The 22,242-nt window shown below is 35.5% G+C and overlaps 1 protein-coding gene across 2 annotated transcripts in view; it reads left to right on the top strand.

The window, feature by feature from the left end:
* Nucleotides 1–1,198: 1,198 nt before the first annotated feature.
* The window catches only part of LOC121387726 (serine/threonine-protein kinase ULK4-like), a 60,072-nt gene continuing 39,028 nt past the window's right edge, over nucleotides 1,199–22,242 (top strand). For both annotated transcript variants that reach the window (XM_041518920.1, XM_041518921.1), the window contains exons 1-13: nucleotides 1,199–1,408; nucleotides 5,093–5,281; nucleotides 5,863–6,102; nucleotides 9,850–10,009; nucleotides 12,065–12,166; nucleotides 13,187–13,270; nucleotides 14,599–14,677; nucleotides 15,425–15,660; nucleotides 17,132–17,207; nucleotides 18,276–18,474; nucleotides 19,024–19,084; nucleotides 20,352–20,577; nucleotides 21,434–21,512. In XM_041518920.1, coding sequence (XP_041374854.1) covers nucleotides 5,144–5,281; nucleotides 5,863–6,102; nucleotides 9,850–10,009; nucleotides 12,065–12,166; nucleotides 13,187–13,270; nucleotides 14,599–14,677; nucleotides 15,425–15,660; nucleotides 17,132–17,207; nucleotides 18,276–18,474; nucleotides 19,024–19,084; nucleotides 20,352–20,577; nucleotides 21,434–21,512 — 1,680 coding nt within the window. In that variant the 5' untranslated portion in view covers nucleotides 1,199–1,408; nucleotides 5,093–5,143. The remainder of the gene's footprint in view (nucleotides 1,409–5,092; nucleotides 5,282–5,862; nucleotides 6,103–9,849; nucleotides 10,010–12,064; nucleotides 12,167–13,186; nucleotides 13,271–14,598; nucleotides 14,678–15,424; nucleotides 15,661–17,131; nucleotides 17,208–18,275; nucleotides 18,475–19,023; nucleotides 19,085–20,351; nucleotides 20,578–21,433; nucleotides 21,513–22,242) is intronic.

A 22,242-nucleotide genomic window follows, 5' to 3' on the forward strand; every position in this document is an offset into this window, starting at 1 on the left:
AATTTTCAACATTTTCACGAGCGTACAAACCGTACACTTTTGACCACCCCCTCCCCCCTAAAAGTGTACATCCCCAAATGAAAAATGTTGATCGACATTTTTCATTTTCAAAAAAAGTGTACGCTGGCCCCTTAACACACACCCCCCCCCCCCCCCCCCCCGCATACGGTTTGTACGCTCGTGAAAATGTTGAAGATTATGGACGGCCCTTTGTGTACAAAGGTGATCTACCTAATTCAAAATGGACCATCAGATTAGTAGTGCTCCTTTTCACGCCTAAAATACGTTTACAGAATTGTAAATGTAGGATATTTGCTTTGTTAAAACCCCATACTTCACAGCCATAATTTAAAATACTGCTAACATATGTATCAAACAGTGATAGTAACGTTTCTGCATGTAAGAAATAGTTACTAGTTTTACCAAATAGAGCAGCCATAGCTTTTCTACCTTGGTTGCATAGTACCTTCTGAACGGTGTTAATAATAAAGACAGACTCCAAGATAGTTAAAACTGTCAACAATTTCTAAATCGGTTTCTTGTTATGTCCAACTTGCCAAGTACACATCAAGTCATCCACTGATGTACTTGTAACACATTACACACTTCTTGCCTAATGTCTATTTCCTCAAAGTAATCCATTATCTAAATGATCAGAGTAGATTTCTATTTCTATTACTTTATAAATTTATGATTTTTATGAAAATTGATTTGAATATAGTACCACGGAGGGTTCAGTTACCTTTAATATATAAACCGTATAATATACATGTGTGTGTGTGTGTGTGTGTGTGTGTAGGTATAGCTCCAGTATTTATATAAGTACTGTACAAATTCGTCAAACCGACGTCGGTGGTGTCGTGGTAAAGCCATCGGACATTAGGCTGATAGGTACTGGGCTCGCATCTCGGTACCGGCTCCCACACCCCGAGTGCGTTTTAACGATTCAACGAGTATGTGTAAGACCACTACACCCTCTTCACTCTCACTAACCACTAACAACTAACTCATTGTATTGGACAGACAGCCCAGATAGCTAAGGTGTGTGTGCCCAGGACAGTGTGCTTGAACCTTAATTGGATATAAGCACGAAAATATGTTTAAATGAATGAATGAATTCGTCAGCTTGGACATACATGAGCTTCAGTGTAGTGGAGGGATGTCCAAAAGAATATAACAACAACTGGTATTCATGATACATTTCGGTACAACGGACATATTTTGATGTTTATGTTAATTTCATATCCGATCCAACTATAACGATTAGTCAGAGTGTTACAGTAGATGTCTGATTAAATAAAGTTAGAACCGAAATGTATTTTTACCAGTCGGGACGAATAGTTTCGTCTTAGAAGCAGAAATAATAACAACAGCGTAACATTTAGCAGAAATGGTATACGTTGAGAGGGTACGCTAGCTTTGTCAAATGGCTATTTTTCTTAATTATGCAATCTTTACCTTTTATTTTTGTTTGGTATTAACACATTTTGCAATATCAACATCGTCTGGTTTACAGGTCTAACTTTTAAATCACTGGTGTCTCAAAACAAAAGGCATGGCAGTCGTATCGTACCGTCAATGCGATCTCGTCGGTCATCAACGATCACGTTACGATGGTGGTGTCATCAGTCACCGTCATGCGATCTCGTGGGTCATAGGTGACCGTGTCTCCCAATAAACACCCAACCACACCACTTTATCCCCCCCCCCCCCCTTCTTCCTTTTATATGTGCCTGTCGCTTCACATGTTAAGTCCTGGACGGAGGAGCCGGCTCTTCAGCCTCTTGTGCCCGGGACAGGTGTGCGCTACAACAGCTTGCTCTAAATGTGCACGTAAAACCCTATGACCTGACCTCGCATATAAAATTGAAATTGATAGACTCATAGACTGTTGGCATCAAGATAGCCAAACTGTCTCCGGCACAATATTTATTATTGTGATGTTTATTGTTGTGCCATAGGTCCAAGTGATATCAAAATATTAAATAATAAAAAAAACTGGCTGTGTAGATGTTTAGCTTTGTGACCAACTAGTTGGCATAAGCCTGTGATATTGGGATCAGGTGGATGAACATGCATGGGTTTCAACATATGGCAGGGAACATTTTGTTAAGTACTAGTATTACTTTGTGATTTGGTATGTAAGTTTCAGAGATTACTACACAAGTGTAAAACATTAAATAGTAGTTTCAATTGACAAAAATTGTTGCTAATCAAGACTTTGAAAACAATATTTTCCCTGATGACATTAAGCTAATGTACCGGAAGAAAGCAAAGGAAAATGCTTTAGGCACACAGGGTTTAAAGTCGCACACCGTAGTTTCAGTCCACGGAAATTAATTCAAATTTTGGTTAATCTACAAAACTAACACACTTAGATCACATTTTTATAAAATAGAGTGAAAAAGCAGGTTTTATATCGATAAATACCATGGGAATCCCCGTGAGCCAATTACTTGAAATAATTTTGAAAGTTAGTATTCTGATGTCACCGGTAGATGTCACTCGAAGCACAGAAATGCCTATGTCAGGACAAATTTCCCAGAGTGCGCACAGACTTGGGGTGCGTTCCTTTCACCTCTCCTGGGCATGTTCCAACTGTTCTGTCCTGGACAGTGAAAGGAATGAGTTTGGAACAGGAAGTTACTTTACCAACATGGGTGCTTCTGTTGAGGAAGTGGCTGCTGCAGCAATCATGATACTTGAATCGGAATAAGACGACAATGATAGTCCATCACTGACCATGTTGACTATACTACAGTGTTTGAAATAATACATTTTATATATAAATGCAATTAGCCTACATTTGCTATTCGGCACCGGATACTAGTGGCTAACCTATTGTTATTAGCAATTAGATGCACCATTTATTATTGTTGGTGGTGGTAGTAGTAGTAGTAGTACAGTATGTAGGAACCAGAGGTGGGGAGGCACATCCCCTCCCCAGGACGAAAATGTAGGGTTTTTTTTCCTACTCTATTTAGGTAACAATATAGCTTGTGCCCCCCACCCCCACCCCCAAGGTTGTATCCCCTCTCCAGATGTCGTAAGACTTAGCAAAATGATTGGTTTTAAGGGTTTGTAACGTTTTGTATTGAGATACTTACTTGTCTGAACTTTATTGTTAATGAAAATGTTCATGAACTGTGAAGAAAAACCTCACAAATGAACGACAAGCAAACGACAACAAATCAGATGTTGATTACGGTCACATGGTATACCAACGTCTGTGACATTGAAACGGGAAGATCCCCTCTAAAAATAGATTAGACATTGTCTGCTCAACGTTTTTTTCTCAGACGCGCGTGCGTTTTTAAGAAATATGAAAAATGCATTTTGTGGTATTACAAACACCAGGATTACCAAAAAACACTTCAGGTGGATGAAAATGTATATTCTAAATAATAAAATGTAAGCAAAATGCAATTTTATTTGTGAGAAAATGGGTTTAATAGCGAAAAACAACGGCGTAATGGTTAACAACTAGGGCGTGTCCCTTTAAGCTGGACTTAAAATATTGTTAGCAATTTGGCTAATTTGACCATAAAAATCTGTAGCCCAATTCAGGTTTCAGTTAGCCAAAAAAATTATGATAAAATTAAGGCTCTTTTTAAAGTACCGTAATTGATTTCTAACCCATAATTTTTGAATGAATATGGGTGTCCATGCCCAGTTACTACTTTAATGTAACCATCAGTTATGCCCCATTTTAAAACAAACTAACTTTGTTCTCTTGGAGTCGTTCATATAGTTAGGACTACACCTCTGGCATCTACGTCTTGTCTCGCACAGTTGTTTGTAAGGCTATATATACGACATCATGACAACACATAAATATATATATATTAACTGACACCATTTGAACGCATTGATAAAATTGCCAATTATAGATGTGCAACAATAAAAAATATTACATGCAACTTAATCGCAATCGTCTGCCAAGGTTTACTGCACCCAGTTTATTGCTATTGCTAGGAGTTGTAATGACAGTACATTGCAAAAATAAAGATAGAGTTTAATCAGTGTTTTATGATATAATCGGTAAGCGGTATTCCATGAACAGTCAATCGAGACATGTCGGCTTTTTCCGCATGCAAGAAATCATGTGACATCGGCCACATAGAGGAAGCGAAAAGGAGCGAGCTATTCTGATTGACAAAAATAAAGCCAGTTATGGAATCTGACAGAAGTGGCTCAAAACAGGCATGCGCAAAATAGACGTACAAATAGCGAGACTAATGCTGTGTTCGCGTTTAATTGTTATTTCCAACTTGTAAACTTACTCTGACCTGTATGCATTTTAATGTATTAACAAATACTCCTCAAAAATAAATAGCGGAAGATAATGAAACAGGATTTTCGAATTAGCTTTTTGGCGATTTGATTATGAAATATTTTCACCAAATTCAATATTAATTCGCATTTGGCAATTTGGCGAACGACAGCTTAAACCCTGTGCACATATCAAATGGCTCAAACTAATATTCCTAATTTACTATTAATTGTTCATCAATTTCATAAATTTTCATGTCCCACCCTCCAACCCAATACCACAATTTTCTTGTTTTAAAGACACATTAATTTATTATCACAGACAATTGAATTTAAGTTTTGAATTCATTTGGATATGGCTCTTTAGCTACTGAAATAACTCACTACATGTATTCAGTGCAAATGTAATGCAGTTATATTTCTCTTTAGCTACTGAAATAACTCACTACATGTATTCAGTGCGAATGTAATGCAGTTATATTTCTCTTTAGCTACTGAAATAACTCACTGCATGTATTCATTGCGAATGTAATGCAGTCATATTTCTCTTTAACTAGTGAAATAACTCACTGCATGTATTCAGTGTGAATGTAATGCAGTCATATTTCTCTTTAGCTAGTGAAATAACTCACTGCATGTATTCAGTGCGAATGTAATGCAGTTATATTTCTCTTTAGCTAGTGAAATAACTCACTGCATGTATTCAGTGCGAATGTAATGCAGTTATATTTCTTTTGCATCAAATTTTATTATTGAGGCTGCATAATCCAATTACTGAAATATTTTGCTTATGTTAATTACATGTACATTGTTTTTGCAGGTTATGCTAACTTAATGTTGTCTGCTGTTAGTACATGCACTTGTACTTGACATGGAGAACTTTGTTCTGTATGAAGAACTTGGCAAAGGAGAAAATGCCATCACATACAAAGGACGAAGGAAGGGAACGATCAATTTTGTAGCAATACATTGTATTGACAAGTGCAAGAGGCCAGAAGTAACCAATACAGTGAGTTCAGATTTATATGTTTGTTTTGTTTAACGATACCACTAGAGCACATTGATTAATTAATCATTGATCAGCTATTGGATGTCAAATATTCTGGTTATTCTGACATGTAGTCAAATCTGTCAAAATAATTTCATATAATATAGTTGATATTTTGTTAGAAATTAACAGGGTGCTAACAATGTCATCATATTCTACAAAGACTTCAATCACCTGATTATTGTGGAATGTAATTTTTGCAATGTGTATCTTTAATTTTCTGTGGTACGAATAACACATGACATTAGTCACAACAATGTCGTCAAGTTCTACGAATGATACAAGACTGATTATATGCTTGAGCAGGGAGTGTTTTTGCTCCCCCAAAACCCTCCCCTTGCACACACACATGAGCTTCTGATAATTGACCAAGGCCCATATTTTCAAAACTGTCATAGCGCTATATCGTAAAAGCATCGGGGGGAGGGGGGGGGGCTATGACATGTGTCACAGTGACATCGTAGCCTAATGTACTTTTACCACCTGATTATTCTGTAGCCTGATGTAATTTTTGTTACATATGTTTAATTTTCATTTTTCAGGTTCGGATAACACATGACATTAGTCACAACAATGTCGTCAAGTTCTACGAGTGGTACGAGACGAGTAACCACCTGTGGCTAGTCGCGGAGCTGTGCACGGGCGGCAGTCTAGACTTACTCATTAAGCAGGACGGCAATCTTCCAGAGAGTTCAATTCGAACATTCGGTCAGGATCTCGTCACAGGCCTTCACTACATTCACAGTCTGGGCATTCTGTTCAATGATCTGCAACCGTCAAAGGTGAGCTATTTATCATTTCATAAAGTATCTCACCACTATTGATTATACACTATTGATTATACAAACATAAAGCCAAGCACTAACTAAATTATTAACAGTAGGTGCTACCGTATATCTTTGCCTGTAAGTTGATCTCGGCTATAAGTCGAGTCCCTAATTTCAAGCCCTGAAAACATATTTTTTTATTGACCCGTTTATAAGTCAACCCATGAAAAACAACTTATAAATATTGAAGTATTTCTTATTTTCAGCACATGAGAACAATAATGTACAATATCTGAACAAAAGAAAATTATTTTACAAACTTCGTTTTTCACGTTTTGTACATCGCAATAATATTCCAATCAAACTACATAGCATCAAAACGAAATATTCCCTTAGTAGAGAGTGAAAGCTGTTTGACTGTTACTGTATGGCACTGTACAGCATGGTTTTGTGCAAAGACAACAACTTTATTTATAAACACTGACAACAGATCACTACGATAAAACTGAAAATACATGTATCATCGGTTAATCACATGTTTTGCCGCCATATTAATACATGTAAGGAGGATAACTCTGGAAAGTACACGGTTTTTGTACCAAATGATATGTGTCCCTATTGCTCTAGTGAACTGCAGAGGTCAGTCTATTTTAAGGGAAAGCTCAGTAATATTCATGAAGTTAATCACCGACAAAACATTGTTTCAACAACCATTAATGCCAGTGACCAGATTTCAAAATAAACTCAAGCAACAGGTAGTTAGTATTGTTTACATTTTTGCTATTAGTGATGACTGTTATTTTAACTAAGTGGACTGTTGTCTTGGCATGTGAGTGAGATCGCACGCCTTTTCAAATAACCAAAACCGTTACAATGCCAAAAAAAATAGGTTATAAAAAAAATGTGTCAAATTAACATATTTGAGTATAAATACAGGGCATACTTCAACAATAAAACTTATAAAATAATCCCCAAAACGGTAATATTTTTGGGTGAAATTGTTTTACCCTCTTATAAGTCGACCCCCCAAGTTATAAAATAATTTTTGGGTGAAAAAAATTCGACTTATAGGTGAAGATATACGGTATATACTACCTGACATGAAGAGAACAGCCTCTGTGACAGGATTTAAGCAAATAAAATTAATACTTAGCCACCTGCAACTTCAATTATCCAGACTCCTTGGGACAATAAAAATATGTAACACAGACACTGTAAACAATGGTCTTGCCTGTAGGTAAGCAGATATGCATCTGTCAGTTTGATATGCCAAAATCAAGAGGCAATGTTACCCTTCCAATATTCCATAATCATACTGTCAAGTCTGTTCAGACACCAACATAATAAAATAAAGAAAAGAGGTACTCTTTTTTCATAGAACTAAATTTGTTGCCTTCATGTCACTCATTGGCTGAAATAGCGGTGTGATCCCATAACTGGTTTAACAAAGACCGTGGTATGAACTATTCTGTACAGACCTCAGATGCGAGTACAGGAATTTTAGCAGGGATGGGGTGAGGGTGGTGTCCAGAGTGTAATGACAAAAGTTTATAGTCAGACCTGTCAACCTTTAGTCAAGAGAAAGCAGGAGGTGTGTGTTGAAAAAGCAGGAGATTTTGTCAAAAAGCAGGAGATTTTTTAAATTCACACAATTTAACCCAAAATCGCAAGATTTAAAAAAAACATTATTACAATAAGTTATATGAATACTTTATAATGTCATATATACTTCTTAACCTTAGATCTTGGCATTAAAAAAAAAAAAAATTATACTTTTTTTTTCAAAAATGTTAAGAACATGAACAAGAAATAAAAATTTTAATTAGTACATTTACGGTATTACACTTATAGCCTTACACTGTTACAGGTTGCGTTACATTATCATTTGTGGTTAGTGTACCTAAGTACCAAAGGCAAAGACAAATTTATATAAATCTTATAAATTAATATTCAGTTTTTACTATAATGAGGAACGGTGGCGTGGTACTTATTTAAAATCATTATAATGATGCAATAAACATTGTATTTTCATTAATCATAAGTAAAACCTCATTACGGACATCGTGTGAAATATACCGGAATTATACCCATTTCCGTGAGTAACTTTATGTCAAAGTCAAAAACAACATTTTTTAATTGAACAAAAATAATTTCTTGAAGTGTACCCTTATAACCAACATTTTACCGCACAAACATACAAAATTAACTGACACAAGTATGTTTATACAGCTAATTGGTATTTTCGTTGTCTTGCTGTGACATGTGATTTTAACATGCATGTGTATCGCTGTCAACTCGGGAGTCAGTGGCAGTTCAGATTCATCATAGTTGCATTATCATTATGTATTCCAGTGGGAAGACATTTTACAATTAAGACGTGTTATTAGAACTAAATTGGATAGTTTATTTTTTTTATATGGCAACACTGAATGTCAATACACAGCCTGTTGAATTAGCAACACACACTTCGTAGCCATTACGATGACAACAAACATTATAATAACACGTCATTTTATAAACTCCATGTGCTTTTTTAACAATATAAATAGGCTATCCCACAATTCTCACTTCGGCAAAGGTTAAACAGTCGGGACAATTCGGCCTGTTACATTCTCGGAAACCGAAAGTAGTCGACATTTTCCGAATGAGAAAAAAAAGGCAGAGTTACTTCCCTTCTGTTATTTTGACAAAAGAGGATCGATTTTTTTTTTATGCTTACAAAAATGTCATTTAACAGGAGAAACCGTCTCCCGCACAGGTGAAAGGAGATTTGATCAAATACCGGGAGACTCCCGCGGAATCCGGGAGGGTTGACAGGTCTGTTTATAGTGGGGGTCAAGTTATGTGCCCTCAAAAAATATATTGAGAAAAAATAAATTTTGCCTGAGCAAGGAACGTTTTTGCCCCCAAAAGCCCTCCCCCTGCACACGCACCTGGGCTTCTGATAATTGACTACGGCCCATATTTTCAAAACTCTCTTAGCGTTATATCGTAAAAGCATCGGTGGGGGGGGGGGGGGGGGGGGGGGGGGGGGGGGAAGAGGGCGGCCATGACATGCTTCACAGTAACCTCGTAGCCTAAGTCGATTTTATCATTTCATAGCACTAAAATGTGGCCAGATGTCAAAATAACCATTAGACACAAAATAACCACAGTTTAAAATATGTTATAGTGTCATTAAACAAACCGGTTTCTCCTTTTCTTTTTCTATAAATATGCATATGTGACATAATTGATAGGTGCTTCTTAGAGAGAGCTCACACTGACAAGAATTTAGTTTGAGAACATTTTTTCATTAAGTAGAGTATATTTCCACGAAAACATTTTGAAAAGGGCTAATTTTATTTTTTAAATTATTAGCCAACTACTAAAAGTTGCAGCCACTTTGTATAAGAAGTAGCAACTGGCTACGGCCTAAAAAAATGTGTGCTTCCAGTTTCCCAACCTATCCTAATTTTATGTAGCAACCCAGACATTTTGTGAAGCAAAAAGAAAAAAAGAAAGAAATTAAATAAAATTTAAAACAAAATCATGGTCCCTGATTTTTTGCAATCTGCAAATGACATTTGGAACACCTCGGCCGATTATGGTTTCTCATTTTGATTCAATAAAAAAAAAAAAAAAAAGGTTCCTACCTACCTACCATATATTTTTCAAAGATGAAACCTGTAACACACATATTTTTTTTTTAGGCCTAATTTGGCAATTGGCAGAGTGAACGTGGGTCGGACATGCACGCCCTATATACAAAACTATTTTCAGGTCCTGCTTGATTCTTTGGGTGTATTGAAGTTTGCTAACTTTGGACTGTCGAAAGTGGAGGGAGAAAATCTTCAGGAACTTTTCCTCAAGTTTGCCGACGCCGGTGAACAGTGGAACCAGGAAACATTTGAAGAAGATTTGAAGAAAATAAATTCAACTGGTAAATCAGTTATGAAATTTGTAGAAACCATTATGCATGTGCCATTATGTTAATAAATAATTTTAATATATATATATCTACCCACAGAAATAGAGAGGATAGTAAGCAATTTATTTGTTAATGTGAAGTTTGTCATCTGAGTAAAATGGAACCAGAAAACGTTTAAAGAAAATAAATTCAACTGGTAAAGAATCGGTTGTGAAATGTGTAGAAACCATTATGTATCTTCCATAATGTTAATAATAATTTAATAAAAAATGTATTTAGAGAATAACTAACGAGCTACGAGGAATTACGGATTATCTGTCCCGAGTGAATTAATGTTGTAAACCCGAGCCTCTGGCGAGGGTTTTACAGCATTAATTCACGAGGGACAGATAATCCGTAATTCCTCGTAGTGAGTTGGTTATTCTCTTTATTACCCATTGTCAATCTTTAACGATTTTAAAAGTATATTTACGTTCTCGCTGCTGTAAGAACTAACAAGCTCTACCAGCCATAACAATATATTCATACGCGCCGTTACCGGTGCACACCCAACAGTATCCACCAAAGAATAGTTCCAAAAAAACCCAGTCAAAATAATAAAATAAAAACATTTTTAAACATTTGTACATATATTTTGATTTTTAATTCCGTAAATGTTCGTTTCGTAAAAAAATATTTGAAGTTCGTAGTAATAGTTTGACCGATGAATGGAATCATGAATGAACAAAAAGTAGTCCCGGCAGTATGTAATTGCCAATCAAATCTTGTCTTTTTAAAGCCAGCCAATCAGTGACTGTAGAAGCAATCTGCACACTGTGCAGAGATCGAAAAAATATTACCCCGTATATTTGAGCCCATATGGGTAATAAATATATTTATCACCCATTAAAAGCTTTTGTAGGAGATATCGCTGGCACTATCGCTTCTTATAATCTTGATTGGTCAAATTTTAATCACAAGACAATATCTGGCTAGTTAACGAGTCTACTGTTGCCAAATATAGTGACATTCAACCCACATTACTGACATTGTTTACAATTGTCGCAAATGAAAAGAATGATAATCGATGATAAACAGAAAAAACCCTCGTTCTTGTAATATGATAATTTATCAGCACTCGTTGATAAATTATGGTATCACAAGACACTCGGGGAGTATCTTAAATATATATATCTACAGTGGACTCTGTCTAAACCGGACTCACTTCGTACCGTCGAAATAGTCCGGTTTACATAGAGGACCGGTTTAGACAGAGTTTCACCCAGAGTTATGGTTCTTGAATGATCGACAATGACATTTGATCCCATGGATTTAACGATTGCAATTACTGCGGATTTTTTCTGCATAAAATTAGTGGCTGTATTAAACGAGTTTGACTTTAGTTTTGTAACGAAAGTTTCGATACGTCCTAAACCGTTTTTGGAGTCGTTCCGCCATTATAAATGAAATAAGATAACACAAAATATACAAGCAATTCGCACCTATTTATACATGCGTTAAGTTGACAAGTATACTTCGCCGAATTCATAAGAGTGAAATCAGTTAGGTATCAACACACACACTAATATTAATCCGATTGATCTAACAACCTACCGCAATAAGAGTAAACTTCACACGTGTGCGATTACATTTTGTATTTGGCGTCCTGATTACTTGGCAATTGACGATCATTGTTCAACTAATTAAGCAGCCTGTCGTTCAGTCAAATCCCAATCCGGTGTAGACAGAGGTAATTAATGCATGAACGGTTCTTTCGTTCTTGATTTTTGGTCCGGAGTCCGGAGTAGACAGAGTACGGATTAGGCAGAGATTTATACCTAAGAGATAAACGGTAGCTGGACGGGACTTCAGAAATGGACCGGTTTACGCAGAGATCCGGATTACACAGAATCCAGTTTAGACAGAGTCCACTGTACATATATACCCACAGAAATAGAGATGATGAGAAACAATTTACTGGTTAATGTTCACGGTTAGCTTTATAATAAAATAAAGTTAAAAGAGAAATGGGAGCGATTAGTAGTGTTGACATTCTGGTTTCTATTCTGTTGTGTTTGTTGTTTCCAGGTTGTTTGACGTATATGGCTCCAGAAGTAATGGCGGGACAGGAACCATCAGTGTTGAGTGATCTGTGGTCTTTTGGCTGTGTTCTCTATGAAATGTTCACAGGTAAAATAAAAACAACACATCCTAACAGCCAATGAAATGGCTACAATCTTCCACCGAGTCCTGTACTTGTTCTTCCTGTCATGTGATAAATAGAGGATTCGTCAAAAGTGTTTTTTAATATGGAAAATATCAACAAAGTCTATATTAATCGGTATTTGTCTAGGCTCTGCCGAGACAAATATTCATTAACTAGACGAGGTTGATATTTTACATATTAAAAAACACGAGTAGCGAATTCTATTTATCCTATAACACTTAAAATAACATTTTAATTCAATTTTTAGTAAACCACATTACTAAAGTCACATGGGTTTATGACATGAATATCATGGATAAGTTATAGGATAATAAGGTTTTTCTTTCTCCTTTGCTTTTGCAATCCAGATATCGTTTCTGTTGGGTTTTTTGGCTCTCATGTACGTTAGGCCACATATTTCAACATGTCTACAAAAATAATAAAATAAATAAACATGTCTACAAAAATAATAAAATAAATAAACATGTCCACAAAAATAATAAAATAAATAAACATTTCAGGTTGTTAGAACAGCACACAGTGTGTTATTGAGATCCATGGAATCGGAGTCAAATTTGTTAAATGTGATGTCATTTTGATCAATCAAGACATCTTTAACAAAAGTTTTAGAGTAGTTAGGTCAATAAGATAAATATTTTTTCAGAGCCTGTATTATTTTATATAAACACTCGTGTATTTAACATCAATACGAACATATATGTTGGCCTTTACTACCAGAAAGAAAGTGTAAGTTTTTATGTTTTCTAAAGTGATTTTATTTGTTAATGTTATTAAATCGTTTATAGTAATATAAAAAAAGTATTAATAATAATCTGCAGTAATAACTTCTTACATTGTGATTGTGATTGATTGTTTGATTGTAATTCTTTTTTTATATTACATATTTGTCACATTCTTTCATTTACCTTTGTTTGAAAACCAAATAGCCCATGATTTGTTTATGTTTGGAAGTCATTAAATATTTCTTCTTTTATATTTTCTAGGTCATCCACCGTTTCTGGCCGAATCTGATGAACAGTTGAAAGAAAAAGTAATGAACAAACCCTTCCCTCCTCCTAGGGTTAAAGGTACGCATATCTCTACATAATACAAGAGTTTGTTTTCAAACATCTGGGGTGGGACGTAGCCCAGCGATAAAGCGTTTGCTTAATGTGTTATGAATAGTCAACAGAATTAAATAACCTATTATATAGTTGGTACTTGCTTAATGTTGGTAATTTACGTGTATTTTCGATCATGCCTGATGGTGCTGAGATTCAGATACTTAGAAATATCGGTATAGTTACTGTTTTAATATTCACTTTTAATCTATTTTCAGTATATTTTATTTTTAATAATAAGGAAAAAAATATGTTGAAATAAATGTTCAATATAGTCCATGGCAAAACAAATGCCACGGAGAATGAAACCCTCCGCGGCAATCTCCACGGCAATTACAGGGGTTGCTCCACCATTTATATATGCCTGTTGCTCCATAACGCAATTCATAGACAGTGTTGTTGGCCCTCTTCCCAGTGTGGTGAATATCTAATGTGGCCGATTCCCTATGCCAATGGTTTAAATAAAGTTTTGTTTTGTATGTGTTGGTTATTTAAAATTTTGCCTTTTATGTCTCCCCAATGTGATAATTTCTAGAATGTGAATTGGGAAAAATTAATTTCCAAAAGTTACTTTTTGTCCTGGTTTTGGAAAGAGATTTATTGCCATGGTGTAATTCTTTCATTTTGTCATGCGTGGTACCATGCTAAAATGAAGTAAATGATATATGCATTCACACAGGACATAGAAAACTTGATTTTTTTCAAAACTGTTTTTTTATCGTTCAAAATGTACCAAGAATATTGCTTACGATAGGTAGAATAAAAATTAAAATATCTAAATTGTAGTTCATGTCATGAAATAGTGTAAAGCTTATATAATGTTCCAGGGCTTCTAGAATTTTTATAAAATCCACTAGCCATGGGATCAGTGATTTAAAAAATTTACTAGCTACGATTAAAAATTCACTAGCCCTACTTTACTTAAATTTAATACAATTTTACTAAATAATAGTAATAATCAAATATGTTACCGAAAGAGGGAGATAGAGATTAAAAACACTAACATTGGGGGTTGGGGAGTGGGCAGGATATTCATATTTACAAAATAGACTTAACTGCAACATTTGACCCCCCAAAAATGCACTAGCCGTCGGGCATGGCAATAGTAGGTATTTACTAGCCCAACATTGAATATCACTAGCTATGGGAGTGCGGCTACCATAATCAAAAAGCCTTGTCTGGCATGGTAATAGTAGTTATTTACTAGCCCAACATTGAATATCACTAGCCATGGGAGTGGGGCTACCATAATCTAGAAGCCCCAATGTTCACCCATCGTTTCAATATCTTTTCAGGAACAAGGTTTTCTGGGATGGCTTCACCCGACTTTCTCAGTCTTATTGAAGGACTGCTGGAAAAGGATTTTCTCAAAAGGTAATTGTTGTATATTAGTTTTTTACATAGTATGGCATAATGTAGGCATTGGAATAAGTCGAAAACTATAGTTTAGGTAATGAAATCTTATTAAACAAAAGCACCACAACTCCTAAAGGTTACCACATGCCAAGAAAGTTGAGAATGGTACTTCAGTCTCCACAAAATTGTATTAAATATAAGCACCACTACACCTAACTGTTGATAACTTGTGTGGAAATTTCAGGGTTCGTAGGAGTCTTTAAATTCCTTCAAAGTCTTTGAATTTGAAAAAATATTTTTTTAGGTCTTTGAAAGTTTTTGAATTGTAATAAGTCTTTAAAAGTCTTTAAATTTTCACAAATCGTAGCCAAAGAAATGATAATATCTTTTACAGCTGCATGTATTTGATAATTTCCAGTTACAAGGTTTAATCTGTCACGATGCATTGTAAAAAAGCTCAATTTTTTGCCATGAAAAACAACGTAAACGAACTGATTTGGTATTTTTTATCACATTCTATTGTCTTTGACCGCTGTGTAAAAGTCTTTGAAAGTCTTTCACAATGGCAGGTAAAAGTCTTTGAATTTGTTTGGTCTTTAAGGCTATGAAACATGAGGTACACATACAGATATTAACACAATGATAACAGTTATATATCGGTGGTAAAGTGCTCAATGTGCTGTACTGGTGTTGTTCATCAAAACAAACTTTTATTTTTTTTTGCCTTATATCGAGTGTTATCTTGCTAATACTTGTCTGTTGTAGAATTGGCTGGTCCGGTCTGGTGACTCACCCGTTCTGGCAGGGATGTTTGTCGCAACTCTCCAAGGATTTCACCACGTCGCAGGAAATCAGGGACAGTTCTGTCACCACGGGGAGGAGCAGTGTCTTCGAACATGGTGGCAGTTCGGCACTAGGGAAGATCAAGGGGGTGGAACTTCGACGCAGCATGGAAAGACCGGTGTCAAATCTGGATGCCATCGATGCCACAAATCGTCCAGGTATTGGCAGTGAAGATTAAATCAAAGGAATGTTACATCCTTAGACCAGTAGCTAAACTAGATGCCATCGATGCTACAAATTGTCCACGTATTGGCAGTGAAGATTAAATCAAAAGAATGTTACATCCTTAGACCAGTAGCTAAACTAGATGCCATCGATGCCACAAATCGTCCAGGTATTGGCAGTGAAGATTAAATCAAAGGAATGTTACATCCTTAGACCAGTAGCTAAACTAGATGCCATCGATGCTACAAATCGTCCAGGTATTGGCAGTGAAGATTAAATCAAAAGAATGTTACATCCTTAGACCAGTAGCTAAACTAGATGCCATCGATGCTACAAATCGTCCAGGTATTGGCAGTGAAGATTAAATCAAAGGAATGTTACATCCTTAGACCAGTAGCTAAACTAGATGCCATCGATGCTACAAATTGTCCACGTATTGGCAGTGAAGATTAAATCAAAGGAATGTTACATCCTTAGACCAGTAGCTAAACTAGATGCCATCGATGCTACAAATCGTCCAGGTATTGGCAGTGAAGATTAAATCAAAAGAATGTTACATCCTTAGACCAGTAGCTAAACTAGATGCCATCGATGCTACAAATCGTCCAGGTATTGGCAGTGAAGATTAAATCAAAGGAATGTTACATCCTTAGACCAGTAGCTAAACTAGATGCCATCGATGCTACAAATTGTCCACGTATTGGCAGTGAAGATTAAATCAAAAGAATGTTACATCCTTAGACCAGTAGCTAAACTAGATGCCATCGATGCCACAAATTGTCCATGTATTGGCAGTAAAGATTAAATGAAAGGAATGTCACATCCTTAGACAAGTATCTAAACTGGATGCTATCGATCCCACAAATCCAGGTTTTGGCAGTAAAGATTAAATGAAAGGAATGTTTGGTTTCAATACATCCATAGAAAACTTTAAATATTCAGCCACCATTTGATGTTGGTCATATGGTACTAGATGGACTACAGTGGACAGTGGACTACCTGAAAAACACAAGGGTTTGAACAGTTTTGACTTGTGTTGAGTAGCAGGTAGTATTAAATGGTAACCAAAGAATTAAGATGACTGCTTGGTACAGTTCAGTGTGTACTATATTAGATAATTTGAAAGTCTAAGACGAGTAACTGCTTAATACAGTTTAATTAATACTATAATGTTAAATGATTCAGGAGTAGTTTAAAGTGACCTCTTATAACAGATGGCTGGTTAGTAATAGTAGAGTTAAGATTTAAGCAGGTTTGACTGTGATACTCAAAGAATAAATCATCTAGTTTAATTTTTGATACAAGAAAACTCTTCTTTTAAAGAAAATGATAATGCAAATATTGTTATAATACCAGTACAGGAAAATCAACATTAATGGTAGTATATTCGAAGGAAATAAAAACAATGTCGCATGGTTTTCACAATGAAAATGTAAATGCTGAGTAATCATTTTAAATTTACAGGTTCTACTCTTGGTGACTATATGAGGCCAAAAACAGCACCGGGAAACAATGGGGAGGAAACTCTGTTCACCCTGAGGTACTTGATTTTTCATATTTTATTATTTAAAAACAAAATTATTTCTTTTTTTTAAAAAGACTTTTCAAACATGAAACACAGAGATAAAGACATTTTTTGTTTGGATATCAAAAACATTCAATATATATGATAATAATGAGATGAATGGTGAAGCCACAGCATTTCCCTCTTAGTACTGGACAGATTGCTAGAGACATGATCCATGCTTGTTTCTGCTGAAGGAAGGAAACGTTTTATTTAATGACACACTTAACACATTTTATTTATGGTTATATTGAGTCAGACATATGGTTACGGACCACACAGATATTGAAAGAGGAAATCCGCTGTCGCCACTTCATGGGCTACTCTTTCCAATTAGTAGCAAGGGATCTTTTATATGCACCATCCCACAGACAGGATAGTACATACCACGACCTTTGTTACACCATTTGTGGAGCACTGGCTGGAATGATCAATAGCCTAATGGGCCCACCGACGGGGATCAATCCTAGATCGATAGCGCATCAGGCGAGCGCTGTACCACTGAGCTACATCCCGCCCCTGTTTCTGTTGAATAATCTCTGTGTCTGGAGCACAAAGAATCTGGCTGCAGTGTCTACTGGGTAATCATCCCCCATCGGGGTCATATACTCTGAAGACACTAATAATCACACCCATGAAGCGGGTGAAACTCTTGTTTTGCCGTACACATCTGTATTAAGCCTAACAGTTCACTCACTCTGGGTAGAAGCTGATACTAGAATGACCTCTTCCCCCCCCCCCCCCCCCCCCCTCCATTCATGCTTTAAATATTGAAAACAAAATGCTACATGATCTGTAAAGCAAATTTCTGCTATTTACTTTATTATTTATTTCATATTATAATATAAATTAAAAAAAATTATTCAGGCATACTCTTTATTTATTTAATTTTTTATTTTTATTAGACTTGTATTCAAATACTGTTCAACTGTTTGACTGTTTTCCGTTTTTGATATCGGAATAAAAAAAATTCATTCAGATTCATTTAACATTAGCACATAAATCAGTCTTGTCAGTGCTCAGTCTTACTTTTGTTGTTTTCAGTGCTAGACCACATACAGCCGTTCCACCTGATGACAGAGTTACCTCCCCTCACAAGCACATCCACTCACCCATGGCAACGCGAGAGGTGGTCGGTGCCACGAAAGACGAAGATGTCACCGATGCGTCTCAGAGTGAACTGCTCAGCTACATGTTCCACAGTTCGGACTTTATCATATCTCCCATCGTAGACAACCCGAAGGTGAGGCTCATATTGTTGAGTATCGGGAAAGTAAAGAGATGTTTGATTAATGACTCCTCAGAAAATACATCAGGACATTTAAAACAATTATTGTGTGTATTAGTTGAGAGAGAGAGAGAGAGAGAGAGAGAGAGAGAGAGAGAGAGAGAGAGAGAGAGAGAGAGAGAGAGAGAGAGAGAGAGAGAGAGACACACACACAGAGGCAGACAGACAGATTGAGAAAGAGATTGTGAGAGAAATTGAGAGAGAGATATATAGAGAGAGAGATTGAGCAAGAGAGGAGATTGAGAGAGAGGAGAAAGATATTGAGAGAGTGATTAGGAGAGAGACGGGAGAGATTGAGAGAGAGAGAGAGAGAGACAGACGGAGAGACAGAGAGGAGCAGGAAAGGACAGACAGAGAGAGATACATATAGTAAGAGGGCGAGAGAGAAAAAGCTCAGTGGGATATTAATGAACAGGTTTTAATTAGTTTAGATTTAAATCTATGTAACTATTAGTATAACTATAATTTTAAAACGTTAACTGTGTAACTATATTTCTGTTACAGATTCAAAAACCACAGTCTGCAAAATTTGATTCAAAAGTGCTACCTGTACCCCCTTACTCAGGTTTGTTTTACGTTGATTTTGTTTTGTTTTCTTTGTTTGTTTCTCAGATTTGTGATTTTTGTGGTGATGTTGATAATAATGTTAGTTATGAGGAAGAAGATAACTATGATTCTGATGATGTTGGTGAAATGTGTAACTTGTTTCTATGCTAAAGTTCAGCTAGTTTTAAAGGGACAGAACCTAGTTCCAGCCCATGAAAATTAACACTAAGTTTAGTTAATCTATAAACCTGTAACACATTTGGATAAAGTTACAGTTGAGTGAAACATGAGTCTGTGACTTTGAAATGGTGAAATACACTCTAAAATAAACTAAAACTCGACTCCATAACTGCTACCTCTCAGACGCATGTGCATTTTAAAAAATATGAAAATGCATTTTGTGATATTAAAAACACCAGGATGACCAAAAACACTTCGAATGTACGGAAATGGATAATATAAACAATACAATCTAAGTAAAGTATGATTTCAGTTATCATAAACGGTTCTAATAGTAAAAAATATGCCATAGTATTTAAAAACTTTGATATGTCCCTTTAAAACATGTGAAAACATTCTATCCTCAACTATTTGGCTTCCGGGTTTGTACATTTATGTCCAGGACTGAAGCCCTACTTACTGGTTATAATGTTTACTTTAAAAGTATTTCTTTTTCACTCCTGTTTATAGACCTTATTTTATTTTTCTGTTTTTGTTATATTTTATTTTAAAATTTATATTCAGATATAAATTTAAAAGGTAGGTTAATGCGGTGTGGGGTTTTGTGTGTTTTTTTAAAGGTTTTATTCATTTTATTTACTAAAGCCAGGCATGAAAGTTAATCGGAAATCCAACTTTTGTTTTATTTCAAATGAGAATCTTGGTTTGGAAAACTTTGTGTGTTACTTTATATTCTCATCAAAACTTTCAGACTTTTTCCATCTTTGACCATGCCTTTAAAATGTATTGGTTTACAGTGTAGTTATATTTTAAACAATTATTTATGTTTAATCATTTTTGTATCAGAAGGTCATTGTTCATTTATATTATAAACAATTATTTATGTTTACACTTTTTTTGTATCAGAAGGTCTTATTCAGGGTTTGACAAATCCTCTAGCCCATGGTCCCAGCTAATGGAATTTAGGTCTGGGCTAGTGAAAATTATCATCTGTATTACTATAATACAAAGGGCTCTAGCCAAAGCTTCTCTGAGGGCTAGTGACTTTCTCAAAATTTCTCAAACATTTCTCAAACACTGTCTAATTTGCTTGTTTTATTTTTCAGTTGAAAAGCTGACGGCCCTTAGTGAGAAAGACCTCACCAAGCACATGAAACAAATCCTCGACAATATCTCGCAGCCAGAGAAGGGTCCGCCGTCTCAGAAACGCATCCATCTGCTTCACTACGTGGCCAGTATCGCGTCCAGCCCATTTGTCGCCAGTCTCCTGTTGCAGAGTAATGCACTCAGTATCATGGGAAGACAACTCAAAGATACTCCTCACGTGGAAGTGTGAGTTAAAGGCATACTGTCATGGATTTAAGGACCTTATTTCTCTGAAAATGGATAATAAATGAAAATTACATTAATTGTTGGAAACCAAATCTAGCTATCGCATCACCTTAACTGAACCATGATGGAGTGAAATCCATGTCAACCCTCTCAGCAATTTTAGTTTTTGAATTATGGACCATTGCCATAATTCAAATATATATCATTAATAAATGGAGTGTGGTGGTTATGAAGATGGTTGAATGAAGTACATTTAGGGACAAATCAAGTTATTTTTGTTGAGGTAATACTTTGTTAGACCATTAAATAGGTCAGTGATCCGTGACAATATGCCTTTAAGCGTTGATTTGGTAAATCTAAGGGCTGTGTCCAAAAGTTTGGTTTTCAAAAAATAAATTAAATGTTTGAAACATTCTGGAAAAACAAAATTACAAGACAGTTTTATTGTTTATTCAAAATGTGTAGCTTTTCATCACTCACCACATGTATGGATTTTTATACCCCGAAAACAGATGAAGAGAAAAAAGAAAGAAAACAAAGAAACATACAAAAAAAAAAAACAAAAGTTTTATGCTACGTTAATTAGGGCACTTGCAGTGGTTTGCTTGAAGGGGGAGGATTCATATCTCCAAAATCCAATTTTAGATGTGCCACTGAAATTGTTTTTTGTTAGGGTAGTTTGGGCACTTGCTACAGCTTACTTTGGGGGAGGGGAGGCTGCTCATGTCCAGAACTGAACTTTAGATCTTCCATTAAAATATTGTGTCTTATATTGTCAGTAATTTACATAATATTTTATACTTTTTTTTATAAACAAAACCAGTAATTATAAACTGGTACATTTTATTCTTTGCAGGCGAATTAAACTAGGAAGAGTTATGGCCCTTGTTGCTCTTCATGGCGAGGATTTGGATGAAGGAACCAATGTTTCTGAAGTATGTGTGACATATTGATTTTTAACAAGTTAAAATAGGTCAATTTTATTATGTCTTGATCGTCCTTGTTGTATTTTATGGTCACAGATCTGATATATTGTTTTCTTACATACCCATTGGTGAGAACACCATGCGTTATTTTTGATAACACATGAGTTGTTTATACACGTACGTGTATTAACAATTTCAAGACATACGACTGGCTGCTCCTAGGTGATAACCAGGTCACCAGTGCCATGCATCCAATAAAAAAACACACAGTGGAAATAGATTACACTGTGATGTATAGTTAACCTGACAATCATGTGTCTGTGATGCATAAGTTAGCTACAAGTGCAAAGGCTGTAAATAACTTTTAGTAGAAAAAGATGTTACAATGTGCTTAAAAGTTGGTTTTGAGGACATGTAAGAAATAAAATTATACATTCATGTCCGTTACATACCATTTATCTCACAACTCGTTTAAAAATGTATCAAAATCGCTCGTTAAATAATTTTAAAACAACTCGTTGTGAGATAAATGGTATCTAACGGCCACTCATGTATTATTCTCTATGAGACAGTCCACTTTTTGTGGGTTTGAAATCTTACCGCTTTAACTGTCTTCCAGTTATTTAATTGTATGACTGCCAAGGATTTTTTTAATTAAAGTCTTTTTTTTTTTTTTTTTTTTTTTTTCCCTTTTTTTTTTTTTTTAATTGCTTTTTAAAATTTAATTATTATTTTTTTT

This window comes from Gigantopelta aegis, chromosome 13, assembly GCF_016097555.1.
Source record: "Gigantopelta aegis isolate Gae_Host chromosome 13, Gae_host_genome, whole genome shotgun sequence".
Taxonomy (NCBI): Eukaryota; Metazoa; Mollusca; class Gastropoda; order Neomphalida; family Peltospiridae; genus Gigantopelta; species Gigantopelta aegis.